The sequence below is a fragment of the Corvus cornix genome, chromosome 1 (assembly GCF_000738735.6).
Source record: "Corvus cornix cornix isolate S_Up_H32 chromosome 1, ASM73873v5, whole genome shotgun sequence".
Lineage (NCBI taxonomy): Eukaryota > Metazoa > Chordata > Aves > Passeriformes > Corvidae > Corvus > Corvus cornix.
The window spans coordinates 33,336,197-33,350,173 of NC_046332.1; the positions used below are offsets into that span (position 1 = coordinate 33,336,197).

At 43.6% G+C, this 13,977-nt stretch overlaps 1 protein-coding gene across 3 annotated transcripts; it reads left to right on the top strand.

The window, feature by feature from the left end:
- The first annotated feature begins 2,623 nt into the window (after positions 1-2,623).
- On the top strand, positions 2,624-12,182 carry HIKESHI (heat shock protein nuclear import factor hikeshi). 3 transcript variants are annotated; one of them, XM_019286789.1, is made up of 6 exons: positions 2,675-2,765; positions 3,143-3,251; positions 3,509-3,746; positions 7,433-7,584; positions 10,098-10,216; positions 11,947-12,182. In XM_019286789.1, the coding sequence occupies exons 3-6, from the start codon at positions 3,596-3,598 to the stop codon at positions 11,999-12,001; spliced, it is 477 nt and encodes a 158-aa protein (XP_019142334.1). In that variant the 5' UTR covers positions 2,675-2,765; positions 3,143-3,251; positions 3,509-3,595; the 3' UTR covers positions 12,002-12,182. The 3 variants fall into 3 exon arrangements, with proteins under 3 accessions (XP_019142335.1, XP_010399336.1, XP_019142334.1); XM_019286790.1 differs by lacking the exons at positions 2,675-2,765; positions 3,143-3,251 and adding an exon at positions 2,624-2,646; XM_010401034.2 differs by lacking the exon at positions 3,143-3,251 and having other exon boundaries at positions 2,649-2,765.
- Positions 12,183-13,977: the final 1,795 nt, after the last annotated feature.

Sequence of the window (13,977 nt, forward strand, 5' to 3'; positions counted from 1 at the left end):
GTTCCTCTTCTGTCCCTTGAGGCAGCTCCTTCTTCACAATACATAACCCTGTCCTTCCTATCACACGTTTCTGCTATCCCAAATGACCTCAACCCTCTTCCTGGTACCAAACAGCAGCTTCATCCAAGCGCTCAAGAAGATCAGCTCTGAGATTCCTCTGGTACACAGAAGAATCAAATCTTGAAACATCCCAGGGTTGTTAAGTCAGGAGAACAGGTCAAGAGTTCATTCTTTGATACCATCTGATCTCACATGGCCAGAAATGAGAGCTTTACCACCTTCCTGAAATGGGAGAGACGTGCACCTGTGGGCAGATCTGTCCAGTGCCTTCCTGACTGCTGACAGCTAGAACTGGCTGCAGGGCTGACTGCTCCCCTGCAGTGAATCTGGGGGAAACAGAACAAGAAATTACAAGAGTGATCAAAAAATACGGAACAACTTCTGCACAATAAATGACTACATAGGCTGCAACTCCTCAGGTTGGAAAACATGCAAATGACATAAGTTCATGAAATCCTTAATGGCCTGGAGACCAGACAGACAGCAGAAAAATACACTCGCAAACAAAGAGAAAAAGGTGTCCAGAGAAAGAGGAAAGGAGAACTACAAACCACCCCCCCACACACCCCACCCTACCACATGAATATTTTACAAGCTATTGCTGCTTTTGCAACTGTGACTAATGTGAAAAGAAGTACAAGAAAAATACCCTTTATTCAGAAAAAAATTACTTTTCACAGTTCTTGCTCATCCAGCATCCACACCTCGCTGCACCCACGTTCAGACACGTGTAGATGCTGCTGGTCTGTGTGTTCAGGTGGGATTCCAGCACATATTTTGGCACACCACCCACCACCCTATGGGTGAAGTTTTGTGTCAGTCTGGACTCAGCCTGCCTGAGGTTTCTTCCTCTTACTCCTGCCTTTGCCTCACCCAGGAACAGAATCTTCTTCTCAGAGGTTCTCTACATATAACTGTTTTCTGTGTTGTGCCACTATCTGTTACTATTGAATAGGAAGTATTTGCCCTTACTGCACACATGGAACATGCCGGCTCTGTATGACCTTCTTTTACCTAAATGGCATTAAGGCATGGATCTTAGTAGGGTTGGAGTGGGCATCTGTCTCACAAGTAAGTTCTAGAGCAACTTCATAAACAGGCTGAGATTAGCTTTTGGCAGGGGGAGTAGCAATAGCTCTTCACAGAAAGCTCAACAAGTATTAGATAAATAGTAAATAATTAGGTTTAAATTAAAAAAAAAAAACCAACATGCCTAAGCAAGAGTGCATGAGAGCCCTGCTGAGATCAGGCCTGCAAGATGGGGTTGCTCTGAGCATTTTAGACATGGTGTAATCTCAGAGGTTTGCACCAAGTTGGCAATCTGAGCTCTTCCCTAATTAGCAGATTTCTTGTTGTGTCTCAGTAGCTGCACTGCACAGCTTGGCCACCCTGCACTAATTTGCAATATCTCAAGCTTTAAAACACTTTCTTTCTTTCCAGTTCATCAGGGCCAGCTGGAAAAGCACCTGCCAAGCGGAGAACTCACTTGCAAATGTTCTAATCCAAAATGAGGCCTGGGACTCAGCAGTTCTGCACTATTGCCTCAAGACTTCTTACACCTGGGCTTCTTACTAAATCCAAGAGGTGAATCAGACAGAAGTACATATTCCATCTTGCCTGTACAAATAACCGTGGGCTAGCATAACAATTTTTAATTGCTCTCGTAATTCCCTCACATCTTCACACTGCAAGGGACGGGTTGGTTACTCCATCTGGTAGCAGGCACTGGGGTCTTCATTTTGTTTAAGGTTTTAGCATTTGGAAAGGCAGCATGATCCTTTGCTAAAACTTATCTACCACAAAGTGGGCAACAAAAGCAACCCTGAGAGCTTCCCCAGTGATAGACCTCTGCCATAAGCCACAAGTGCAGTGCCCAGGGCCTGGGATGGCTGAGGACAGGAGAAGCTGTTCACCAAAGGTGATCCTGGGTGCAGGAAAAGACCCTGACATTTCCTACAGTGATGGGTCTAATCACAGGTTTCAGAGTCCATGGCAGCACACTGGCACAGTAAAGGGGAGAGGTTTCATACAGATTTCTGACAGAAACACTAACACAGGTATGATTAAGATTGAAGCATGAATTAAAATACCTGTGTAAACACCAAAAGACACAACAGAACAAGATTTAAAAGAATGGCTTCTACTGGAAGTGCAGAACACTGTTCCCAGTCAAAGTGAGCCAGCCTGTGCTCTGACACCCAAGAGACCACAAGCAGTGAAGCATAAGAACTTCCCTCAGCCAAAAGAAGACGGGTGCAGCTTACACTGCAGTAACTTGAAAGAACTGCCCTGTAAACAGAGATTGAAAAACAAGCTTTGTGTCTTGAGCGGAGGGGAACCTTTATCGTAATTTATGGAGATTTAACAGATGATTTGCTTCTCTTTATCTCCCTGTTCATTTTCTTCCTGTGTCACCTGCTTGATTTCATGCCAAGTCTAGATATTACCGCGGTGACGCGAAAGAACTACGGCTCCCATCATGCTCCGGCGCGGCCCACCCACACTGCCTGTGCGCGGCTGCGCGTTGCACCGCGGGAGTTGTAGTCCGTGGTGGCAGCGCCGCGGAAGTGACTCGGCGGCACCGGGGTGAGCGGGGGCGTGTTGACTTTCCGGGGACGGCGCTCATGGAGGCTCGGGAGTAGCGAGGCGTCTGAGGGGGTTCGCTGGCCGCCGCCATGTTCGGCTGCCTGGTGGCGGGCAGGCTGGTGAGCGCTACCCGGGCCCGGGCGGGGCCCTCAACCCGCTCGGGGCCGGGGTGGAGCTGGCTCAGGGCCCTTCGCCCCCCCACGCCGGGCCCCAGACAGGGGGCCGCGCCTGCCCGGCGCTCGGCTGGCCCCTGCCCCGCGTCCCCACAGGCAGCTGCCTTGTAGAGCGTCCTTGCCGGCAGGCGCTTGCCATCCCCCTGTCAATGTTGTCTCCTCAGAGACAAGCTGGGAGCTTAAAAGAAGCTTTTTAAGGCTAGATTGTGCCTTGGCTGCAAGGATGTGGCATCTCGGGTAAAGAAGAGGGTATCTTTTGCTCTGGCATTCAGCCATCCTTCTGCTGCCTTTCTCAAGGTCTATTGTATTTCCTATGTGAACAGGTGTCCATGATCCTGGGGTTGTGCCAGCCAGGTGGTCAACAGCCACTTCTTAGTGACTTGGCAACCTCTTCTGCACCCTATTTTCCTCCTACGCACATGGGGAGCGAAGGTATTCTGATCCTGTAGTCCCGGGTGGGATATGTGTTCAGTGCAGGTAGAACAAGACTGTTGTGTCTTTCTGGTAGTATTTTTTTCAGTTGTTCTTCTGCTGTGTTTGGCTTTTATCTGGCTATTTGCTCTTTAGGCTAGTATGTTCCTCACCTTTTGTTATGTACCTCTTTAGGTGTATTTCTGTGAAAGGAAATTCACAGTTACAGATGAAGATGGAAAACGTGTTAATACTAATAAAGGTTTTGTTCTCTTTAGGTACAAGCTGCACCCCAACAAGTGGCTGAAGACAAATTTGTATTTGATCTACCAGACTATGAAAACATCAACCATGTAGTGGTCTTCATGCTGGGAACTATACCATTTCCAGATGGAATGGGAGGATCTGTCTATTTTTGTTACCCAGACCAGAGTGGGATGGCAGTGTGGCAGCTGCTGGGGTTTGTCACTAATGAGAAGCCAAGTGCCATCTTCAAAATTTCTGGTCTGAAATCTGGTAAGACTGGTAGAACATAGAAATCAGTGAAACAGATGTGTTCCTGAATGCATAAGGGATCCATGTGTGAAGGCTGCTTTGAACAAAAAGCTACTTTTTTTCAAAGAAGCTCAAGAAACAAAAAACTCAGTGTTTTCAGATAGTTCTGAGCAGATGTACTAGAAGCAGCCTGTCAGCTTCATGGAAGTCTGTCTGCGTGTTACTGTTCCTTGTGAAATTTCTTGTCATCTTCTCTTGTGTGTGGTGTTGATCTGGAAATTCCTTTAAGCAGACTGGACGTGTTTTGGTGCTTCTGTATAGAGAACCTGAGGAAAAAGGATCCTGTAACTTCCTTAGCATATTTTTAGGCATTTGTCTAGACATGCCAGCAGCATTTTCTTTCTGCTTCTTCTGCTAAGCAATTGTATTCTTTGTAGCACAGGCAGGTTTTGCAGGGAGTAGAGCCTGGCAGTGATTTCTGACAGCTGGCACTACCCAGCCAGCGGCAGTTGCGCTATAGAATTGTTCAGTAGTGGATGTCCTCATTGGAATGCAGGTTTCCAAATGTTTTAGTACTTTCGGTATGTTGAGTAGGGGGGGTGTCTGTGTGTGTGTTTTCCTAAATATGTGAGGGGGTTGCTATGTGCATTATAAAAATGGTGACACATTCCAAAGGCACACCTTTGTCATATGAAAGGGAGAGATACATCAGTCAAGCAGCTTAAAGTGATACAATGATAAAGCAGTACACATCTTTTTTAGGCTTGGGAGTAGTCTGCATCTTTAACTTGAATCTCTGTTTAATTAAGCGTTGAGGTTGTTGTGCTGTAATGTTTTCATTCCTAGCATGGCAGGCATGCTTTCTTTTGAGTCAGTCCTGGATGTGGCAGTATGGTATGAGATAAGGGCTCTCAAGCTGAAGAGCAAAATGAATTCTGATCATACACATTCCTCAAAAATTTGGGCTTTCTTCAGAAGAGGGAGCAACCACAGGGAGAGTTTGGGGGGATGTTATTTTGCATATCCCAAAGCTGTGTGGTTAGTGCAACAGTAAAGCATATCACCAGTGCTTTTGGCATATGTTTCTCATGCTTGAAAGATTTGCTGATGTATGCTCTGAGACACAGCTTTGGAAGAAAATGCATTTTCAGATGCTTTTTGCATGATTAGCCATAATTTCCAAGTAAGGGCTGCTCTCGAGGAAGAACTCAGTGACATAGTTGAACACATTTGCAGTGCCTTGAGGTGCTGCTGTGTTTGATTTGAGCAGCAGAGAGCTCTGCCGTTCCCATCGTTGTCTGCAGCTTATCTCTGACAATCTTAAGTTTCCATGGCCATAAACAATTTTGAGATGGAGAGGACTATGTAACAGAGAGCTGGAATCTTTGAGAGACGTTAGTGATACTTGAACTCTGCATTTTGGGTTTAATACCTTGTTGAGAGGACCAAAGGTGTGTCCCTGTCAGCTCCCTGGGAAGCAGTGGTTGTAGCAGAGTTTCATTTGTTTATGCATAAAGAAGGGGCTTAGAAATGCTCCCTGCCTTGGAATTGTAAGGGTTTTTGGTGTTCAGTTGTGCCTGAAGGAGTGGTAGAAATAGAAAACAAAGTTTGGACTTCTATTTTGCACCCTTACTGGAAGTATGTTCACAAGCGGGATCAGAGTCACAGGATAGCCTTTTCCATGACAGACTTTTGTGCTGTGATGCTGTTTATGCTCTAATATGATGTCTGCATTTGAGGCCTACACATGCATAAGGGTTTTGTTGTGATTGGGCTCAAAGGCAATGAAGGCTCAATCACTGAATTAAGGGTTCAATGAAGGGAAAGAAATGGGTGGAAAAATACTTTTCTGATAGCAGTTGCTCTGCTGTGATGTAATGTGTTGGAGAGTGTAGGGTCTGAGTGCAAAAACCAGAGCTTGTATTTCAGTACTGATTAACGTTCTGTTTTTTGTAAGGTTTGGAATGCTAATTGCAAGAGCCAAGCATGGATAATGTGGAGTGTATTTCTGCTGGTGTAAGGATGGCAGTGGATGCTTTTATTTCACCCTTTCAGGCAGACATCTTTCCAGGCCCATGGTTCCATGGGAGTTCATGCAAAGTGAATGGAATGGATGTGTTTTATTGTTTGGATCATGACTGTCTAAAGTAATCATACATTGTAATGGATGCAACTTAGTGTTGCTTGAGGATGTTACATTTTTATTGTAACGTCTGCTTCTCAGGTGAAGATGCTACAAGATGCAAAACTTGTACCAGCTTTGTTGCTATTGGGATACTTTAATAATGACCTCGATACTTGGTTTCTGATAGCTTGTATCAAGCAAGAATCTATCAACAGCAAATGCTGAGATCAAACAACAATGACATTTCTCAGAAGAAGTACTAAATAGCATGTCAGGAGATGAACTCTCTTCTTACCTTGTGTAAAGTAACATTTCAATAGGAGTACTTGACTCATAAGGTGGTACTATATTGCAGTTGTAGGCTCTGGAGTGAGAAGTAAGCACTTCAATTGAAAAGGGTGCTGAGTTTGTAAATGTCCTTTCGATATGGGTTGGCTGTTTGCTTCTTTGTGCCTTGTGTCTCTGCAGAGGAATGGTCAAGTTCCTGAGGTCTTCAGTCTTGATCTCGGTTCAACTTGTCAAACTGTTTTTGCTGGCTGAGTTTTTGACTAAGTCAGATGGTGCTTTAGATCTTAGTGGAACTAAGTCAGATGGTGCTTTTGATCTCCATTAGCCTTTCTTGCAGCTCAAGATAGTGCTGACTGGTCTACAGGACAGCTCTTGATTAGGTTTGCTTTCTCCTGCTAGTAAGAGGTCAGAGTGCTGCTGAAACATTGCCTCTGTGTTAAGAGGGTACTTGATTATTGTGTTCCCACAAACACAGGTGCAGTATTAGTGTTTGTGTACTGATAGCATGGTGGTCCCGCAGACCTTTTGCTGCATTTTCATTTAGAGGTGCTGACAGAAGAGTACATGATTTAAGTGACTCTGAATGTCTGTCCTTGTTGCAGAGACCTTGGCTGAAGCTGGGTCTGAAAGTATGGGTTGAGAAAGGTCAGAAGTGAGGGCAGAGGGCTGGGATGATGCCTGTGTGAGTGGCATGCAATTTGGGGGGTTCCTTGTTTTCTCTGTGGCACTTGCGAAGTCAAAGGCCTTTCTGTTCCATGACTATTTCTTTGACCTTTGCTGCTTTTGGTAGGTTATAGCAGTTCAGAGGAGACCTGGGGCTGAGTCAGAGGGATCTTAAACTAGTATACTCTACTTTTTCAGAGCACAAACAGCTTCAATAGAACCTGGTTTTAATGAGTGAATCAAACAACTTCAGCAGTGCTGCATGTTTCCAGTTTATCTGCAATTGCCAAAATGTGAATTAAAAGCTTGCTTCCTGTAGAGAAAGGTTCTGCTGTCTTTCACTAACTGGTCATATTTCCTCTTGAATCCATTTACTTCACAGGGAGCTTTAAAGTCTTTTCTGTTTTTTAGACATTTCCTTGTGATCTGTTGTGCTTTTTAAATGTACAATCACACCGTTCCATCTGTTGTGCTTGTGTGTACTTGTGCCTGTTTTTCTGTATTTCTGAGATAGGGAGACCCCTCTGGTGGGAGCTGGGGAATACCTTCTGCAGGAGAAACATGGTGGTTTAAGTTACACAGCCTTTACATATGTGCCAAACCTAATGAGCGCTGTTCATGGTGCTTTCAGGGAAGGGAAGTCAACATCCCTTTGGTGCCATGAACCTCCCACAGACGCCATCAGTAGCTCAGATTGGAATCTCGGTGGAACTGCTGGAGAACCTGGCCCAGCAGACTCCTGTTGCAAGTGCTGCTGTGTCATCAGTAGATTCATTCACAGAGGTAGCCTGGACATTCTGTTTTCAGAAATTCTCTGTACTATGAAAGTCTCAAGAACTGAGCCTCTGAAGGACTAATTGGGGAGTGGGTAGGGGAAGCTGCTGTGGGTGGCAGTAGGATTGTAACCAACCTAATAATTGTCAAATGATTTGGTTGGATGCTTTAATGCTGTGAAATTGCTTTTTCTTACACTGAAAAACTGTCTCCTGTAAAAGACTGGAATTTGCATGCTCAGTGGCATGAGGCCAAGAAATTCAGTTGTGTCAGTGTCACTCTACTGTAAAATTATTTATGATACGTCCTTATAGGAGCAGCTACGACTAAATACATGTAAGAGAGAGTGGATCTTTGGTGATTGGTAGGTGCTGAAACGTCAGTACGTAGACTTGCAGGGATGGTCAAAAATTACTCACAAGTTAAGGCAAATGTGGGCATGGATGCAGATAGATATCCAGCTGTTCCACTTCCCTATAGAAATCCTTCTAATGTAGCTCTGCAGAATTATAGAATTATGCCCTTTCCCACAGAAAGTTTTTTTTTTCCCCCAGTGCCTTCCCTGTGCATCAGGCCTTGGGCTACAATATGTGCCATTTTTTAACCCAGCCTGTCCATTGGTTTGAACCTCTGGAAGTCCTCAACCAGCTCTGGCAGTTAATTGGCAGTCTAACAGCAGTCCAAGGCAAGCTAGACCTGCATGGTGGGTCTTGATTTCCCTAACACTGATGGCTCTGGCATTTTCTTTAAACATTTCAGCAGCTGGTGAGGCTTTTCTTCAGGCTTTTTTTACGTTCTCACTTTCCTTCCAGGTGCTTGCTGAGGGAGACTGGTAATTGTACAGTAATCCTGATACTGTAGCTGATGTTCTTTGGCAGTTTATACACATTGTAGCTCCAGATAGGTAATGTCTCTTGGAGAAAGTTACCATGACTAGCATGACTAGGAGTTGACCAACAGCTGTTTTTGTATAGTACAGTTAATTGACCTTTTCTGGAGTTGTTAGGGGCAAAGGACGCCTAAATAATACTTCTGATTCCACCAATTTTTACCACAGGAGTAGTTAAGTTATGAGGAATAACGTGCCACGTCAGGTCATTTGCAAGGTGGTTTGTGGATTTTTCTGGCAGTATTATTTAAAGAAAAAAAAGAAAACACCTCATGATTGCATAACATTTTTACAAACATTATTTTCAGTTAAGTGATTTTTTTCTATTAAAAAAGAGCATCTAACTTAACTGAAATTGTAATTGCCTTCAAGGAATGCAGTTGACCCAAAGGCTGAAGTAGTACTTACTCCTACAGAGAAAATGTGTGAGGTCAAAGTTGAAGGAGACCTTTGAGGGTTTGCAGAGGAAGGGCATATATGACTGGGAGTATATTTGTGAATAACTAATGGCTTTCATTTAATATTTGACATCAGCTCTTTGGAACTGCTACATTATAGCAATAAAAGTATTTTTTTAATGGCACAGTCATCTGTTGCTACCTTAAGTTAAGGAGTTGCTCTCGTATTACATTTTTAGTAAGGTTTTATGAAGATTTATTATTGAATATGTCTTTTTTATGTATATAAAGTTAAAGGTAGGACAAAACTGTAGAGTTCTGCATGTGAGTGGGGTGAGATTGAGAGTAGGGTTCGGGGATATTATTTCTTCTGCTCCTTTTGCAGAGGGGAGCACAAGACTGTACATATATTAACTCAGGCTCTGTTTTCCTGCATCATTTCACTGTCTATTAAATTTTCTATATGAAAATTGCTTGTTCTCCCATCCAAACAAGGCATAACTTTAAAAAAAAAAAAAAGAATAGGGGAAATAAGGAGGTACCCGTAGACTTGTGTATTTTTAGACTGGCTGGGAATGTCCTACAACCGCATCCTCTGCACATAGGGCTTGCTATTTTTTGGCCTTTCACTCTTTTGCTTTCCTAGTCCTACAGTTTAGGAGTGCCCTGTGCATTCTTTAGGTGTTTTCCCCACAATATCTTGTGGTAAAAGATGCCAGGACAGCAGCCCTTGTGTGGGGAATGCTGAAGGAAATTGCCCTGTCACTGGAGTCTGATGAGTTGTAACTAGACAGATTGCAGACTTTTCCAATGGTTTAACAAAAAGTGTTTTTCTGGGAGCTGGAATGGCAGCTTTGGCCCAGTCTGGAATTTGTCCGATGATTTAATTTTGAGGAGAGGCACAGCTCTTGTCACTTTGTCACAAACAGAAAATGTTCTTACCAAAGCTGTTTGTCCAGCTTTTTGTCCAGCTGGATGAAATTGAGCAGGGAGAGGGCAAGTGAAGACTCCTAAAATGATTTCTGGATGCTGGATAGATCTGAGGGCAAGAGTGAAACACAGGATGTTTTGATCAATTTAAAACATATGTCTCTAGACTATATCCACTTTCCCACTGTGTTTTAGATGACAATGCTAAAATTACTTCATATAGAAGCTGTATATCTGTTAAACTTTCACACAAAAATTCAAATTGAAGAAAGAACTTCCTTAAAATGTCTCTTCTTTTTTTTCAGTTCACTCAGAAGATGTTGGATAACTTCTATAACTTTGCTTCCTCGTTTGCTGTTACTCAGGCACAGATGACCCCAAATCCTTCTGAAGCTTTCATTCCTGCAAATGTAGTTCTGAAATGGTAATGGCAATGATCTCTAGTAACAAATGTTTTTTTCTAGGCATTAGACCCTCATTTCTAAGCACTGAACTACTGTCATGCAATTCAGTGAGATGATGCAAAAGTGTGTAAAATTGTTGTTGTTTATTTCTAGTATAGAGAGGTCCTGCCCACTGTTTTTGTATTTATTTGTCAGCTTTTTTTTTTTTGTTAGAAAATTGCTATGCAACCAGTTAAGCTTTTTTGGTTCTAAAAAAGTTGCCTTTGACATATGTGCATTTGAACTGTGCTGCTGATAATGCAAATGCTTTGGAGTTGTGGGAGGACAGAACACACTGGTACTTGTCAATTTGTGCTTATTTGTTTTACTTGGTCTCTTCCTAGACATAGTTCCAGCATAGTTGCCTTACTTATGAGTATGTGAGAGGTGATGAAATCATGTTCGTAACTGACCTGGTTCTGTCACCCAAGATCCTTGAGAGTAAATGCACAAGTCCCTCTGAGAGTTGTTTTCCAGGGACTGGTTTAATAACTGTCTGGGGTGTAGTCTGGAGATAAATTGTGAACTGCAGGCAATCCTTTAGGGTATCTGAAAATGTCTTTCCTATCAGTTTGGCCTTATTTATTTAGCCTCTGCAGTATTAACTTAAGCCCTTTTCAAATCGGTATTTTAGGCTGGCTGAATAGTTTTATCATTAGTACAGATCTCATGAATATGCAAACAGTTGATGTGAGCCGTATGTTTTGTTTGGGAGTGTAATTTGATGCAGATCCCTTGTGTTTTGAAGGTAACTACAAACTCCATGAACATGTGTGGGTAAAGTCTCTGATGTAACTTGTCAGTGCCTGGGTGAGGCTGAGGGGGTTTAAAACCCTTCAGACTCTTTTCTCATTTGAGTTGGGCTGTGAACTGAGGTGTAGGAGAACAGTACCTTTTGATTCCTTACATTTTGCGTTTGTGAGGATTAAAAGTGGGTTTTTAACTTTTGTGGCTCGAAGCCTATAGTCTTCTCTTATTTTTTTCTTTTTCTTTTAGAAAGGCACAGAAATTGTATATTGTGCCTATTTCATCACTGTATGTCAACAGTGAATTCTGATGCTCAGTTTGTTTATGGTTTGCTTCGAGTATGGAAAGTGAACTTAGGACAGCGTGTGTGCATACATGTTTGCATTATGTGTTAGAGAATTATATTTCCTCATTTGATTTTATTAAAACGTTACCATTCAGCCTCAGATTCACACTTTTACCTGCCCAGACTTTGATTTCCTAGCCCAAAAAATGTCATGCATAAAACAGCCACTTATAAATTCATAGACCTTTATGACGGAGTCCAACCATTCACCTCCTGCTGCCAAGTGCACCCCTAGCCCAGGGCCAATAAAACATGTCCACACATCTTTTAAACACCGCTAAGGAAGGTGACTCCACCACTTCCAGTACTTGACAACCCTTTCAGTGAGGAAATTTCTCCTCATATCCAGTCTAAGTTCACTTACAATTTTACTACGCTTGAATACTCCTCTGGGATACTGCTGTCATTATCTTGTCAATCTTGTTGAAATACACTAGTCTAACTGTAAATATTCTTGATTACGCAAATGGATTTTGGATTTACTAATGTCCTGATGTGAAGTAGATGTAGTTTATCATGTTCTCTGCATAGACTAAATTATTTGTACCCTTTTTAAAAAAGACAATTTTATATGTAGTAGCTGTTATTTTTTAGTTGGTTTTTTGTTATTTTTTCTAGGTATGAGAACTTCCAGAGACGTCTGACACAGAACCCTCTCTTTTGGAAAACATAAGCTTAAATTCTGTCATTTGGAGTTCTTTCTAAAGCGTTACCAGAAAGATGCATCAAGTAACTCTGCTGAAGATTTCTGGGGGGAGGGGGGAAAACTCAAACAACGATTAGTCTAAATAGACAAACTAGTAACTTTTATATTACTCTTGAACAGTATTTAAAATTAAAACCAATGGAAACAACTTGTCTGCATGTTGGCTTATTTAACAGACATGCTTGGCTGCAACAAGAAATCAGTGTTCCATGTAGAAATACTTTTTTGAAACTGCATTTAAAGTGGAAAAAATTACAAGATGAAAAATGGCAGCACTGTGTCATACTTGTGTGGTGCTTTAGGGAGTTGTACACAAAACAAATACAGTTTTTCTTTCTTTACCTCATTTGAAGGGTGATCAGGCAGATGTGAATATGCTGATGGTTTTCCTGCTGGTACTTGCACTGTAAGTTCTTTCTCTTTGTGGACAACCACTATTCCTGTCCCCAGCTCATATAAATGGTACAGCAGTATTTCCTTCTTTGGCAGTAAGACACTATTGAGCTTAATCTTGGAGTAGCTGTCTTTAACTATTTTCCTGTATGAAATTGTAATGAAGAGGAATCTTTGAGAACTTTGGCTCTGCTGGAAGAATTATTCCCAGTAATAAGAGAGTAAAATCTTGTTTCTCTTAGAAACAGACGTGGGGTGTCTGCTAATGCTGTCTAGGTTACTGCCCCCAAAGGCTGTCACATTTGCTCATAAATTCATAGGATTTTGGGGTGGTCTGAGTGGTTCTCATGACGATTGCAGTTTCTGCTAGTGAGATGGCTTCAGCCACACGTGCCCAGATATCTCATAGGTGAGTTTCAGCTGGCCCTTCTCTTCACTAGATTAGTTTGATCAGTGTTGGGGTTTTAGGAGTTCTCCTTTTATATCCTTTTTAAGAATTTTCCGCATACGTATTGCTAGGGGAACAAATTACTGAGTACTTAAGAGAGACAAAAGACCTGGCCACAGGCGGAAGGGTCCAACTAGCTACTCTCTTTCACTTGGGTTTTCTCGTGTAGGGTGGGGGATGCTGCAAGATTTGAACTGGGAAGAAGGGGTTGGGTCCAGCCCCTAGCTCTCTTCTTCTCCCGGAGTTTGGAGGGAGAGGAGGGCTGCCATCGTTGTGGACAGTTTGTCAGCGCTGCAGGCTTCTGCTTTCTGCTGCCTTCCTTCTACCGTGAGTGGAGCATGCTCACTGGAGTGGCTGTTGCACCGGGACCCTAACACCCTACCTCACTAAAAGAGGGACCTTTTCACCTGATTTTCACCTCTGGGTGCCTCAGGAAAAACCTCGGGATCCCAAGCCCGCTGGGAGCCGGGCCAGGGCCACTCTGCCCCCGCTGTTGCTTCAAGCCTTTGCTACACTGTAGCCCCGCACGCCCTGCCTGCTGAGACCTCCCGGGGTTTCTGCTGCAGCTCCAGAGTTCGATACATCTCTTCTGCCACCCGGGATTTGTGCTCCTCCCTGCTGTTCCAGCCTACTGTTCCCGAGGGTCCGGCTGGACATCGGGATCAGCTGCCCAGGGGTTTGTGAAGCCTTTGTCCCATCCCTCCCCGGGATCCCAGGGCACCGGTGCCGCGTGCTCCCCGAGCTCGCTCCGGAGCGCCCCCTGCAGCCGCGGGGGAACCATCGCACCTGCCCTGCTCACCGGGAGCCGCCAGCGCCCCTGCCGGCTGCGAGCGGAACTGCACCCGAGGGGAAAGGGCCCGACAGCCGAGAAGGCTGGGACTGAGTTTGTGATTGTTTGCTGTTACTGCCATAGTTGTTGTTGTTTGTTTGCCTTGTTATGCACACACACACCCCCCCCCCCATATATTTATAAAAAATAGTAAAGAACTGTTATTCCTATTGCTCATATCCTTGCCTGAGAGCCCCTTAATTTCAAAATGATAATAATTGGGAGGGAAGGGGGTTACATTGGGGGTGGCTCCTGCTGTCCTTGGCAGACACC